The sequence below is a fragment of the Patiria miniata genome, unplaced genomic scaffold (assembly GCF_015706575.1).
Source record: "Patiria miniata isolate m_02_andy unplaced genomic scaffold, ASM1570657v1 HiC_scaffold_7, whole genome shotgun sequence".
NCBI lineage: Eukaryota > Metazoa > Echinodermata > Asteroidea > Valvatida > Asterinidae > Patiria > Patiria miniata.
Genome location: NW_024037074.1, coordinates 43,883,036 through 43,895,753, shown reverse-complemented (window position 1 = coordinate 43,895,753; position 12,718 = coordinate 43,883,036). Strand labels below are relative to the sequence as shown.

At 37.8% G+C, this 12,718-nt stretch overlaps 1 protein-coding gene across 1 annotated transcript; it reads left to right on the top strand.

The window, feature by feature from the left end:
• Positions 1-9,804: 9,804 nt before the first annotated feature.
• LOC119718853 (adenosine receptor A2b-like) lies at positions 9,805-12,381 on the top strand. Its single transcript, XM_038188273.1, has one exon. The coding sequence runs from the start codon at positions 11,235-11,237 to the stop codon at positions 12,231-12,233; it is 999 nt and encodes a 332-aa protein (XP_038044201.1). The 5' UTR covers positions 9,805-11,234; the 3' UTR covers positions 12,234-12,381.
• Positions 12,382-12,718: the final 337 nt, after the last annotated feature.

Genomic DNA, 12,718 nt, shown 5'->3' with positions numbered 1-12,718 from the left:
ATATTCAAAATTACGGAACCAAATAGCACTGTTAGCAGGCGGAGCCGAATGAAGACCGAGTTTTGGAAAATCGGTTGTCAAATTCAAAATTGTACATGACGCAGCAAAAAGTTCGCCCGTACGATCCGAGTATATTTGATGCACAAAATCGTTGTTGAATTTCAAGTTTTCTAAATGAAGACAATGAATATTAATTATCAACTCATTTAAAATAAAATTAATAAGCAATTAGCAGTTAATTAAACCTATATTATATACTCGGAAATACTCGGGCGCTATCCGATTGTCGACGAAACGACTTCGGCAAACTTCGGAAAACTTCGGAAAAAGGAGGAATTCCTCCCGTTTTAGTCACGTGACGTAAATTGTATTACATTGTATTACCGGAGGCTACCTGACCTAAGATTCATCAGGAATAGTCGGAATCTTTTGGTCTGGGAACCAGACTAGTTCATCTGGCATACAATTTTCCCAAAATATCCTAAATTCTAGTGCAGTCTACAACCAGGTTAGACCTTTTTAAATAACTAACCTAGCATATCAGCATGCAGATTTGATTTTTTTATTTTTTTTTACAATAAGCTTTTTGGGTTTTTGCTGGTGGTTTTATACTTACTACTTTTTCATAAATCATAGTTTTTTACATGTAAATTTTTACGGGTCTAAATATATGTATAATATGCACATTGGGAAGCCGAAGGAGAATTCACTTTTTAAGTCTTTTAATTGTGATAAAAAGAAATATTGAATTGAATTGAATGTTTTTTTTAATTTACATAGCACCTTTACCTAACGTTATACGAAATGTTTTAATGTTTTAAGAATTTTTTTAGCTTTAAACAAATACCAATCCGATTTTAATATCACCGTACGGTGGTTACAGTTCTGAAAGCCATAAATAGGACGCTTCCATGCCTGAACGCCCATCACATATGTGTTTTGTTCAGCTCTGAACACGTCACAGGGAGCTTTGTTGACGCGTACCAGAAATGGTGGAAAGCCAGACCAGTAATCACAAATCTAGACAAATTATTATCAAGTTAGTCGCAACCTAAACAACTCTGCCATACTTGTAGGAGTGATTACATTTGCTAGGAGCACCTACATCCATCACAGAAGATTTAGACCTCATTAATTAAACCAGACTGTTTTTCTGTGTTTCACTCCACCATCAATGCCTAGTCCTATACCCTATCACTCTACAGGATCTTTTCCCTCTCACTCTGAAGTCGTCATGTTTCCTCCAATATACATCACATGAGCAACGTCTCTCACAGATGCATACATCCGAACTGCCACTAACATCCTGTGCAGAGCTCAATATAGCCAGTGCCGTTCCTCTTTGTCTATTTTTAGTCGTGTGAGTCAGATTCCTGATGAATGCATGGCAGCAATGGTGAACCGTCAAGGAAAGTCACGTATACAGAATCAAATAGCCCAGTAATTTGTGTTTGCACAACTGGCTACATTACTGCATCAATGATATGTCACATCCCAGAGTGTGATACACATGTCATTGTGATACACATGAATGACTGTTTTTCTGAATAATCACTCTTTTTTATATTATTGGATTCATTGTATTGAAATTTTTCATTGAACTTAAAACAAAGAACAATTATATTACTGCCATGTGTATAATTCTTGTGTGTAAAGGTTGTAAGATTAAACTTACAAGCAGTCCTATAGCATGTTATCAGTGCGCACTGATATAATATTACTATAGGACATTGCAGTGTCTGAAACACCATGACAGCCAGTCAGCCATTGGTCTGCCCTCTGTAGTTGCATTTTTTAATTACATGATTACATTTACATGTACAATGTATTCTTAGATACTGAACAGGCAATTTTCTAACTTGATATCATTTTTAACAATTAAGTTCATTTAAATTGTTGTTCAAAATGTGATTTTAAATTCCACCCAATTGAAAACTGATTTGAGTCGTTATCAAATGGGATGCGGAGGTTGGACATAGATTTCTGACTCATTTCCCACCTATTCTTGATCCAGTCATAAGGGCCATTCACTAAGCTGCATAGCAAAGCTATAGTAAATTTCATGAATATTCTACCTTAATTAAAGAGCTGATACAAATTGAAAGCTTTACAGGAAAGAAAAAAAAGCTGTTTAGTATGAATTGTAGCTAGTGACGTTAATCCAGTGAAAGGTGGGACCACTCATGCATAATCTCATTACACTTCAGTATTGTACTCCAGAGGATCAATACCGGAAACTGTTAATGGCTCAAGTAATGAAAGCCAACCAACCCAAGCTTTTGTTGTTGGTCATGCTTGCAAACAGGTAATATCCCCCACGACGGAAAACAGAGCTTGCAAAGGCTCATTCACATAACAGCTTTACAGAAATATCTCAGGCCCATAATGTAGCAAATACAAGTGCTTTGAATCCAAGCAACTTCACACCAAAGAGAGTTGTTATTGTCTGAAGAAATTTCTCTCCTCCCTGAACCCTTGCTCTTTCCTGACAGACTCGTATAGTGTCAGCTGTAGGTTTGGTTTGACACTGTCGTGCTATAATGCAGCATTCCCCCATTCATTCCTACAAGATCAATAGCCAACAGGATATGGTCAATGGTTTGTTTTGTTGATGTAGTTCTCATGAGACCTCAACTTCCGATTTGGGGGGTCCTTTGTGGCAGGAAGGCGGGAGTTCCACTTGAGTACCTTGGGGATCTAGGGGATCAAGATAATACCAAGAGGGGGCATCCTAATTACCCTCTGGCTATGGATTACAACAGTGGAGTGGGGGAGATCTCAGCGGATTTCAGAAAAAGACTTGTACGATCCAGAAATGGTTACAGGAGAATGTGCTTCAAGGATAGTGCAGTGAATGACTAGTAGTAGGTTCAGCTTGTAGATCCCATAGGAAATTGCGTGCATGTGTAATGACTCTGTGGGTATACTTGAAAAAGCAATTCTAGTTTGAGCATTTCTGAATGAGCAGAGGCATACCTCCGTGGAGTTGTGACCCAGATCAAAAACACAGACACTCGGTCAAAAGAATGAAAAAAATATCTTATGCTGAAAACAAGCCCATCTGAAGCAAGAAATAAAAACAGGCAACTTGTTTTCCCCGTGATTGCCATCTGGTCTAGTATTATCTAGTTTGATGAATCTTGTTGTAACTGATATTGCCATGATATAAGGCCGAGTAAAAACAAAAGGATTTTTTCATCTGGGCTTTTTGAAGAAATGAAGGAGGCAGGCTTTTTGGGTGTTTTTTTTTTCTCGATTTTTTTCCCCAAGATGGCGGACAGATTCTTCCATTTTTTTTTACTCTATTGCTGATACAAAATTGTGTCCAAAGGAGGTGTAATCCTTTCTACATATAGGTACAATTTTGTTGGAAACAAATAACAAGACACTATATTGGCACTGACAATACATTCGCAAAATAGATTGCAAATGTATGAATTAATAACACTAAAACAATTTTTTTAAAGAGGCGGGTAGGGTAGAGGAAGAGGGTGGGGATGAGTAACTGGTTTATTGTTTTAAAATTGTGTTTGAGGAATCGGAATTTTTTTTTTAAAGTGGCCAAGACTTCGTCTGATTTCTCTACAGTACTTGGAATTAAAATAAGCCACACCTTAAACAAAATTATGTTTTATTTAATCTTCTTCACTTTTGTTTTTAATTTTTCGAGCCCAAATCCCATTATATAAATGTATGATTTTTGCTGTTTAGTCAAAACTCTTAAAATACTTTAAACCTTATAAATGTGGGTTCAATTCAAACTTGTGAGAATTTACAACGGACACAATACAACAGTGTGATATAACAGAACCTTTACTCTAAAGAAAGTTAGTCATTGATCTTCTTCAGATCTCATCCTGTGAAGCGATTGTTTGTGCCTACAGCAAGAGTGTGAATTCTCTGAGTAATTAAAACCATTAAGTTTGTTGGAGTGGCTACTGAAATCCCACTTTGCTTCAGGCCACAGGCTCTGCATGTGATCTGACCACACCAGCCTGCTGATGGACATTTAACAAGTCTCCATAAAAGAGACGAGCTTGACACAGCCAGTTGCTGTTATGATTCAGAGAAATGGGCAGGGGAATAATCACTGGTCAGATTAGGAGAGGATTATGGTATTATTGGAAGTTGAAATCCACCATCACGCTAGGTGCTGGTAGGATTAGGTGGTAAAGTGGCCGGCAGGTTGTTTGCAGCCAAGGTCAAGGGTGAAAGTACTAGGATCAATCCATTACAACTAAGCTTGCCTAGAGCATGGAGGGAGGAATAGCCCTAGAGGAGGTCATTTTGTTTGCAGGTTGCTGTTTCCTCATCAAATGTGCGTTGTGGCTATGACCTTTATCCACAAACTGCAATTCATTGAAGTTGTAAGCCTTTAAGAGGAGGCAGCAATTTTATTTTTGGAGATAAAGATAGATTGCAAACTTTAATATGGGTGTATTTGTATGCAAGTGAATCTGCAAAAACAATTTGTTTAAAACAAGCAAAACGTTAAGATTGGATGAAGGCTTACTAAAATATTGGGAATTCCAGTATTACTAGGTCTGTAACCTGTTTTTAATCTGATGTGACATGGAACAAGGAAAGACTGTCAAAACCATCTTTGGAAGACTAAAGAGGTTGGGTTAATTCCTCCATGGGTATCTGGGTGGTGCTTCACTGCTTGGTTTGTCTAGGGTTGACCATTCACTCTAATTAGGTTAACACCCTACTCAGTAATGTTTGTGTATGAGATCATACAGGCAATTATAGAATGGGCGTTTGAGGACAAGGGTATTATATGGCATTGTTGGTATTGTCAGTGGTCAGTCAGCTATTGATAATCTGGTTAGTCTGGCCAGGCACTATGTGGTCAGTGCATGGCCCTTGGGTCTATTGATAAGCTGGTCAGTCTGGTCAGGTCATCCATTGACCATGGCTAGTGTGTGGTTCTCAGTGTGTTATAAGTTGGCTTGGTTTTGTCTATCTGTGGTCAAATCATAATTGTCTGTGGGGTAAAAATATGGTTTTCTGGCCTACTTGTCTTCTGTCTGGTAAGGATAGGAAGTATGGTTTGGCTATAATAGGAAAGAACAATTTGCGGAGGCATGAAATTGAATGCCTTTGTGTGGACTTACATGTACATGCTGGTCTATAAAAGGTGCAAATTGAGCCACTTTTTAGACCACTGGAAAGATTTAAGTCATATTCTTTTTAACTTACCAGCCAAGATTCAGTAATCCAGACCAAGTTTACAGTCAATTACATCAGTTCAGAGTTCAACCATGGAGGTACATGTAGGTGGGTCAACCAGTGTTTTATCTGAAACTTGTCTTTAATTTAGGAAATTTATTAATATTTACTGAATTGCTTTTGAACAAATGAATTGTTTGACTCTCAAAATGAGTAGATTTTCAGATCGCAAAAACCTTTAAAACTGCATGAATGCTAAATTGAGTTAGCACAATATAAATTATACAAACTACAAACTGAAATATATGCTAATTACATCAAGAAAAGTAACTGGTATGTACTGAACATAAGGCCAAAAAAATTAATAAGTTGGTCTCTGGTCAGCGCGCGTCGATTTTAATCATGCACATCAATCTTTTTTTTTTCCAAAATGTTCCGCGGTAGCTCCAACCCTCTATTGCCGCACCTCCTCAATTTTTTTTACCAAAGAGCACCAAGAAATGGGAAATTGCACCAAGGCAAATGATCGAGAGCACCAAGGCAAATTATGGAGGACACCAATGTACATGTACATGAGGACACCAAAAAAGCAAAATAGTACCCCCCCCCCCCCCACCTTGTCTGTACAATCCAAGCTTGAAGAAAAGAAAAAAAAAGCCACGTCCCCACGTCAATTCCGGAACTTTGGTCTGACCAGAGACCGAATATTTTTTTTGGGGGGGCCTAAATGCAGTTTATATGTGGGGGTGAAAAGTGGATCAAATTTGTCGCTTGCTATGGTAAGTGTGGCAATTTCTGTGTCATTAAGTATTGCATTAGGAAAGTGATCAATATACTCACTAATGTATATTTCTTTATTCTGCTTACAGTCTCAAAAGAATCATACACAAAAGAAAAACCACAACAAAAAAGAATACCAGATGAAAAGGCGGCACTCCACAATCTTCATTTGATGTCAAAAGACCAACAGAAAGGAAACAGAATCTTGAAAGGAAACCCCAAAGGAACAATTTATAGTGCTGGGCAATTTCCTCTTCCAAAGGTTTTTTTTTCTCATTTCTTTGAACTGTGGAACTCTGGTGGTCTTTTGTTGTTATGTCTTGTTCCTTGATCTGAAAAAGAAACCATTGAAAGTGCCACAGGCATAGATATTGACTGTTGTATTAGGACCACTGTAGGGTGTATACTGTGCATGTTGCAGGGTGTTGACTGTTGATACTCAGAACACTTTTGAAACTGCTGTTGAACACTCGCATGCATTCTTATTTTTAAGGTGAACTCTAAGATTTATATGAAATGTGTCTATTTTACCTCCGAGTATAATCCTTATAATTCTTTGAAACTCATTCTTGTTCTATAGGGAATATTGTCCTAAGGGGTGTATACATTTAAAGATATAATGATGTCATAAAACATAAATAAAGCCTAAGAGTTTCCTTGTGCGTATGTTCGCAGGTGCAACATTTTTAATTGACCTGTATTTAGCCTAATGATAATGTGACACATCCTGATCCAGGATTTTGTCGTGTTGATCCACATGTGTGTACACATACATGTATCAAAAGCACAGGCAACAAATGTGGCCTTTACCTGAGTGCCTGTTAAAAGAAATAAATATTTATAATCACTTCATCTTTTTATGCTGGCACTTTTGCCAGTTGACTGCATTTGCCCTGACCTTACCCTATTGGTAAACTGTTGGCAATATGTGACAGCGAGAATATCAGTTACTTGTAAATAATTCATAATTGTTCTTTTATAAGAAGAATCTTTCAGGTCAGTGGCTGGAATTACCCTGACCAATTGCCCTGACTTTATCCTTGGTATTTATATTATCATCTACATAATATGGTTTTTATTGCGTCTATAATTTATGATTGTGGCTGGCACCAATCCATTATTTTGCTGAAATTTACCGCAAAGTCTGTGTTCTGTGAAGTAAAAAAGAAAAGAAAAAATATGTTAAAGATATCAATTTAACATTGGGAAAAAAATTAATGGGAACAAGTGCTTTACTTCAGAATGCTGTGTGTGTTCAGTCTTTTCTGAGAACCTACAGAAAAAAAAAGAATGATGTGGGCCAGAACATTTTATCCAACTTGATCAAGCAGGATATTTCTACCTCAGCCTTACTGTAGTTTACAACGATTGAAATGTCAAGCTCTTCCAACACTCTTATTGAGGTTAAACATTTCTACGCAACCTATCAAAGGAAATAAATACAAAGCTTACTAAGCGCGACCTTGACTTCCCACTGACTAGTACAATCTTATAAGCTACAGTAGGTGATACAAATCCAGTGCAGAAAAGCATAATGGTGAAGGTGAGAGGCAAATTGTTGCCTTAAAAATCAGCCTGATTTTAAAAGACATATCATATCGAAACAGTTTTGTTGTGAGATATGGAGGCCTTGCCCATTTGATTTCAAGGATCACTCTGAGCTATCCTTAGTACTGGGTTGAATGTCAAGGCCATGATTGGTTCAATTTTGGCTGTTTGAAAGGACACTATTGCTTTGATTGGAGTACTGTCACCCTACTAGGGTTCAGTAGTTAAGCTACCGGTACACGGTATGTACTTTTGCTGGCACAGGTTAAATTGAATGTCAAGGCCATTGGGTCGATGATGTATTGGCTGTTAACTCCCTGCTTGATAGGGTTCAGTGGCTGTATCATTCCCGGTCAAACTCTTGATGTCAGGCCATGGTCATTGGTCCTGAGTTGTTGTGGTTGTTTTGGATTGGCTTGCGAGCTGGATGGATGTCCCAAGATACCAGAGTTCAGTGGACAAACTCTAGACCTAGCTACCATATTACATGTAATTGTACAAAACTATAAACTGCACAGTGCTCTGTAAATACATTGAGACCTGCTTTCATGAAACACGGACAAAGTTACAGCTGTTGTTTTGTACAAAATGCATGCAAAGTCTTTTGGGGTGGAACTGACCATTTCGACGTTCGGAAATCTTCTGAAACAGCAACTGGAAGTCTACAATCTCCTCGAAAATCATACATCAACTCAAAGTGTTGGTTTTTTTTTATTTAGTGGGAAAGAATTGTACAGAAAATTATACAAAAAGCATTTTAATCTGCGTGATTACATGTACATGTATCTCAAAATTGGGTTTTCAGGGTTTTATCACTTTTATCCTTTCTCCCAGACGTGCATGATCGAGTCTCAGTACCTGTTTTTTTGTCAAAACCTAAAAACAAATAATTGTCAACTTTGTCTGGGTTTTGTGGGAGCAGGTCTCATATAAGCCTTTTGAGACCTGTCTCTAAACACACCTTTTTCAAAACTATTTTTATTGAGAATATTTAATCTTTTAATGAAACCAGTTCCTCTCATTTAGTGTTTAATATTTAAGATTTAAATAATGTAATTGAGTCTTCAAATTCTGCCAATTTTTAATGTTCACTGTTTAAATGTAATGTAATTGTACTGCGCTTTGAGATGTGGAAAGTAGTTTTTAAAGAAATCAATATTATTATCATCATTGGTTCATTGAGACGTTGTCTGTTTGAAAAGACATTGCATGACCATTGCTAAATCACTACTGGGGTCAAACTCCAAGGTGTAATATATCTCATGAGATTATTCTTCTTAGAAGTTACAGATTTGTCTTTTAAATTGGCCCTAAAAGGTTTGGAGGAATGTCCTCAACCTTATTTCACGCCAGGGAAATTATATAAGTTGAGAAGCATTTTGATCCCCTTTCCAGTACTGCATGTATGCTAAATAAAATACAAAAATCAAAGATGCATTGTGTGCTTCCTACACTCTTTTCTCATTTCTTTTTTTTTTCTAAATGTGTAGAATTCTGGAAACCAACTGCCATATAAAAATTCTAAATGTGTAAATTGTTCCCGCAGGCATATCACCTTGGGCTGTGTGGGGGTATGATTGAGAGTAGTTTGAGAGCTTAAAGCTTACTATTGGCTCAAATTAAATCAGCAGCTTAAACAGAGTGACTAAATAGTTGATGATACAAATCTTGCATGTGGAAATCAGCATGCAATGATGAGGAGGTTGTCTATTTTGTTAATGAACGTTGGCTTTAAATTTAGAATAGACAATTTGACAGTTGTATTTTTTTTATCAAATAGGCTGTTATTGGTTGACTTAAATTGGCTTTTACAAATGTATGTCATTAACTTCAAATGTACAATCAATGTTAATTAGACTACTGCCAATTTCACTCAAGACCTATTTTCTTTCAGTCAATTCTTGAAGCATTTTTATTGCTTTCCCTGGCAATAAATACCAATGTCACTCCATATACATGTAAGTTGTAACCTGATATTCCTTGTTGCTAAGAGTTGACAATTGGAAGCAAAGACGCCAAATTCACAGTTTACCCAGAACAAACAGTCTTCATTCAAAACCTCCAAGAGGTTGTTTCTACCAAGATTAGATTATGTTATTAACTGGCGTGTAGTATTCCCATTACCTTCTGGAATGACATTTTTTTCTTCTTCTTCTTGGAGCACAAGGACTGGATATGTTCCAGTCTTTTTTTTTTACAGTCCAGTGTGGTTTGCGAAGCATTATAAATCTGGCATCGGCTGATTAAATAACTTGGTTACCATGGAGCTTGGTTGGTATGGCAGCCTGACAACATTTGACCCTATACTTCTTTTGTGAATTGCCAGAATAGTGTTCTGTAATGTAAAATGGAACTCAAGGACTTTGGCAAGCAACTTTTTGAAAATCAGAAGCTAGAGATTCAAGATGTCTCCTAAGACGTTAACGTTCTGTTTACTCGACATTTATCGCCTGATCTACCGGTCAGTTCAAGGAGCTGCAAGCCCTAATTGGACTCTGAAGCAGTTAATCATTTTTGGGACTGCAGTAAATTGTCATTAACTTCTGGATACAGTTGCAGTAGGAGAATATGCCACTACCCTGTGCCAAATTTCCAACGTGCATGTACAGCCAATTTTATCTAATGGATGCTTCTGTCAATATTTATACTGGTTCAACGGTTTTGTGGAAAATATACTTCAGAAAGCTAGAGCCTGCTTTTAATCAGTTAATAGAACGCTCTAATAAAGTAGTCGGATGAATGATGATAGAGAGGAATGTTGCACATTGAATTGGACCTGCCCTGTTTATTGATCTGGATAAACAACTATGTGAGGAACTATAGTGTGTGGATGAAGTAAGTTGAACTGCCATAATGATGCAGGAGCATGAGCTAGAAGGATGAATATAATGCCAGACAAGTCAGCAGAATGGCACCAAACTGATCTGGATAACTTCAAACTGGCAGACTTTTCATCTATCTTGAATTAGGATCATTAATTAGGATCTCCTTCCCACAGCTGATATTGAGTAAACTGTGTCAACTCTTCATTTCAACTTTATGCAGTCGACAAATTGTAAAGACAACTTTAACGGGGTGAAAATGACAGAATTCTTCAATATCAAGAGATCGTCGAAATTGGAACAACTGAGGTAATTTAAACTTGCACATGTACATGTACCTATTGGGATGTGAGTATACAAGACTGGTGGCACATTCACGACTGCATATTCACGCCCACGTCAAGATCACCGAAATGGACCAAGACTTAACTAAGAAAGTATGACTATTCTCTGTTCAGCCCTCTTTAAGTTCAAAGAGTGCATGATTAAAGCCAGACAGCAACCTGTGTTTACCCTGATAAAATTTTGGCTGCCTATTGGGCCTATCCATCATTTGCAATCGAGCTTTACAACAAAATAGAGACAGAAGTCTGTAACCACCAGCGGATCAAAATAGCCTCTTCAGTTACTGATTAATGCACTTGTTTCTTAAAAATAACAGCAGCTTTAAGTAACATTAATCAAGAGTCGTGCACAAGATCAAGATTGAATTATATAAATCGTGCTTGTTGAGCAGCAACGTGATCAGAATAACAACCAGGAGGCTGATATCCAGGACTAGAAAGGAGACACAAGATTTTGGTCAATACGGACTTGATGTCATTAGAGGTAACGTAAGTGTTAAAAGCACAGATATTTTTCTCGTTGAATTGACTCCACAAAGTGAAGAGTAGATTCCTCATCTGAGACATCATGGATTTATCTAGCAACAGCACTTTCGAGTCTGGAGACTACTTCCAAGTAGACCCTGTGTCAACCACTCTGCGAGCCTCCTACATTTTCTTAGATCTCTTGGCCACTTTGCTTTTCAACACACTAACTGTGTTTGTGACTCACAACGTAGAGGATTTCTCAGAGAGTACGACAGTACTGATGACTACTCTGGCTCTGTCGGATCTCGGAGTGGCTCCTGTTGTGCTTCTATCATTCATCTGTGAGGTCATGGGACATTGGCCGTTCCCCAATTGGCTCCAATATGCACATTACTTTCTCCTTCACACATTGACACAAATTTCAGCAGTCATTCTGCTTTGTTTGAATGTGGATCGTTATATTTTAGTCACAAGACCTCTCCGTCACACTACTCTCATCACCAAAAGAAGAACTGTCATCATGTCAGTTGTCATATGTCTTAGTTTTGTCGCATCAGGAATTGTCCTGTGTTGCGTGAACAAAGTGTCCTTCGAGAGAAGCACTGTACTTTCTCGATTGGAACACTATGATGCACCAACAGCTATATACATCAGCTTGTTTGGATATTTTATTCCGCTAGTGGTGCTCATAATATGCAATGTAAGACTTCTCATGATCAGCTTCAGCCAGTCTCGGAGACTCAGACTTATTGGTGCTGCCCCAGCCACAGGACCCTCCAGAGAGCCTAACCATCAGCGAGTACATGTATCCTGGATGGTTGCAGTACGCGGCAAAGCAGTATTCGTCTTCAGTGTCATCACATTTGCCTTTGCCATCAGCTGGTTGTTATATTTTGTAGAGTTGTTTCTTATCCTTACTAACTCTGGCAAAAAATACCCAGTTTGGTTACAGTACACTTCAGCTTGGGTGGCCATGTCCAACAGTTGGTGGAATTTTGCCATCTATGGATTGATGAATCGATCTTTTCGTAACTCTGTGCGTAAAGTGCTTGCCAAGAACATTCAGTCTGTCCGACGGTTCTTTGGAAATCAGCCATAGAGTGTAAGATAATCCCAGATATTGTGTATACATTGTACATGTATAGTTACTGTGTTCCTTGAGGGAATCATTTTGCTTGTAACCATCTTATAGAAAATTACCTTATTTAGAGGAAAAAATCAAATCAGTTTCCTGACTGAAATAAACTGTCGTGCTACACCACGTATTTTCAAGTTAATAATGAAAGGTTTGCGGAAACACCATGTGCGAATAATTTCTCAACTAAGAGAATGGTTCTGAAAAGAACCAGAGGTATAAACTCGACGTTCCGGTCAGTATGCTATGACCGTCTTCAGTTTAGGCACTCTCCTGAAGACGGTCAGAGCATACTGACCGGAACGTCGAGTTTATACCTCTGGTTCTTTTCAGAACCATTCTCTTAGTTGAGAAATTATTCGCACATGGTGTTTCCGCAAACCTTTCATTATTAGTATCTTCACCATGCAAGTTACAAGTTGTTTCTATATATATATTCAGGAAATTGC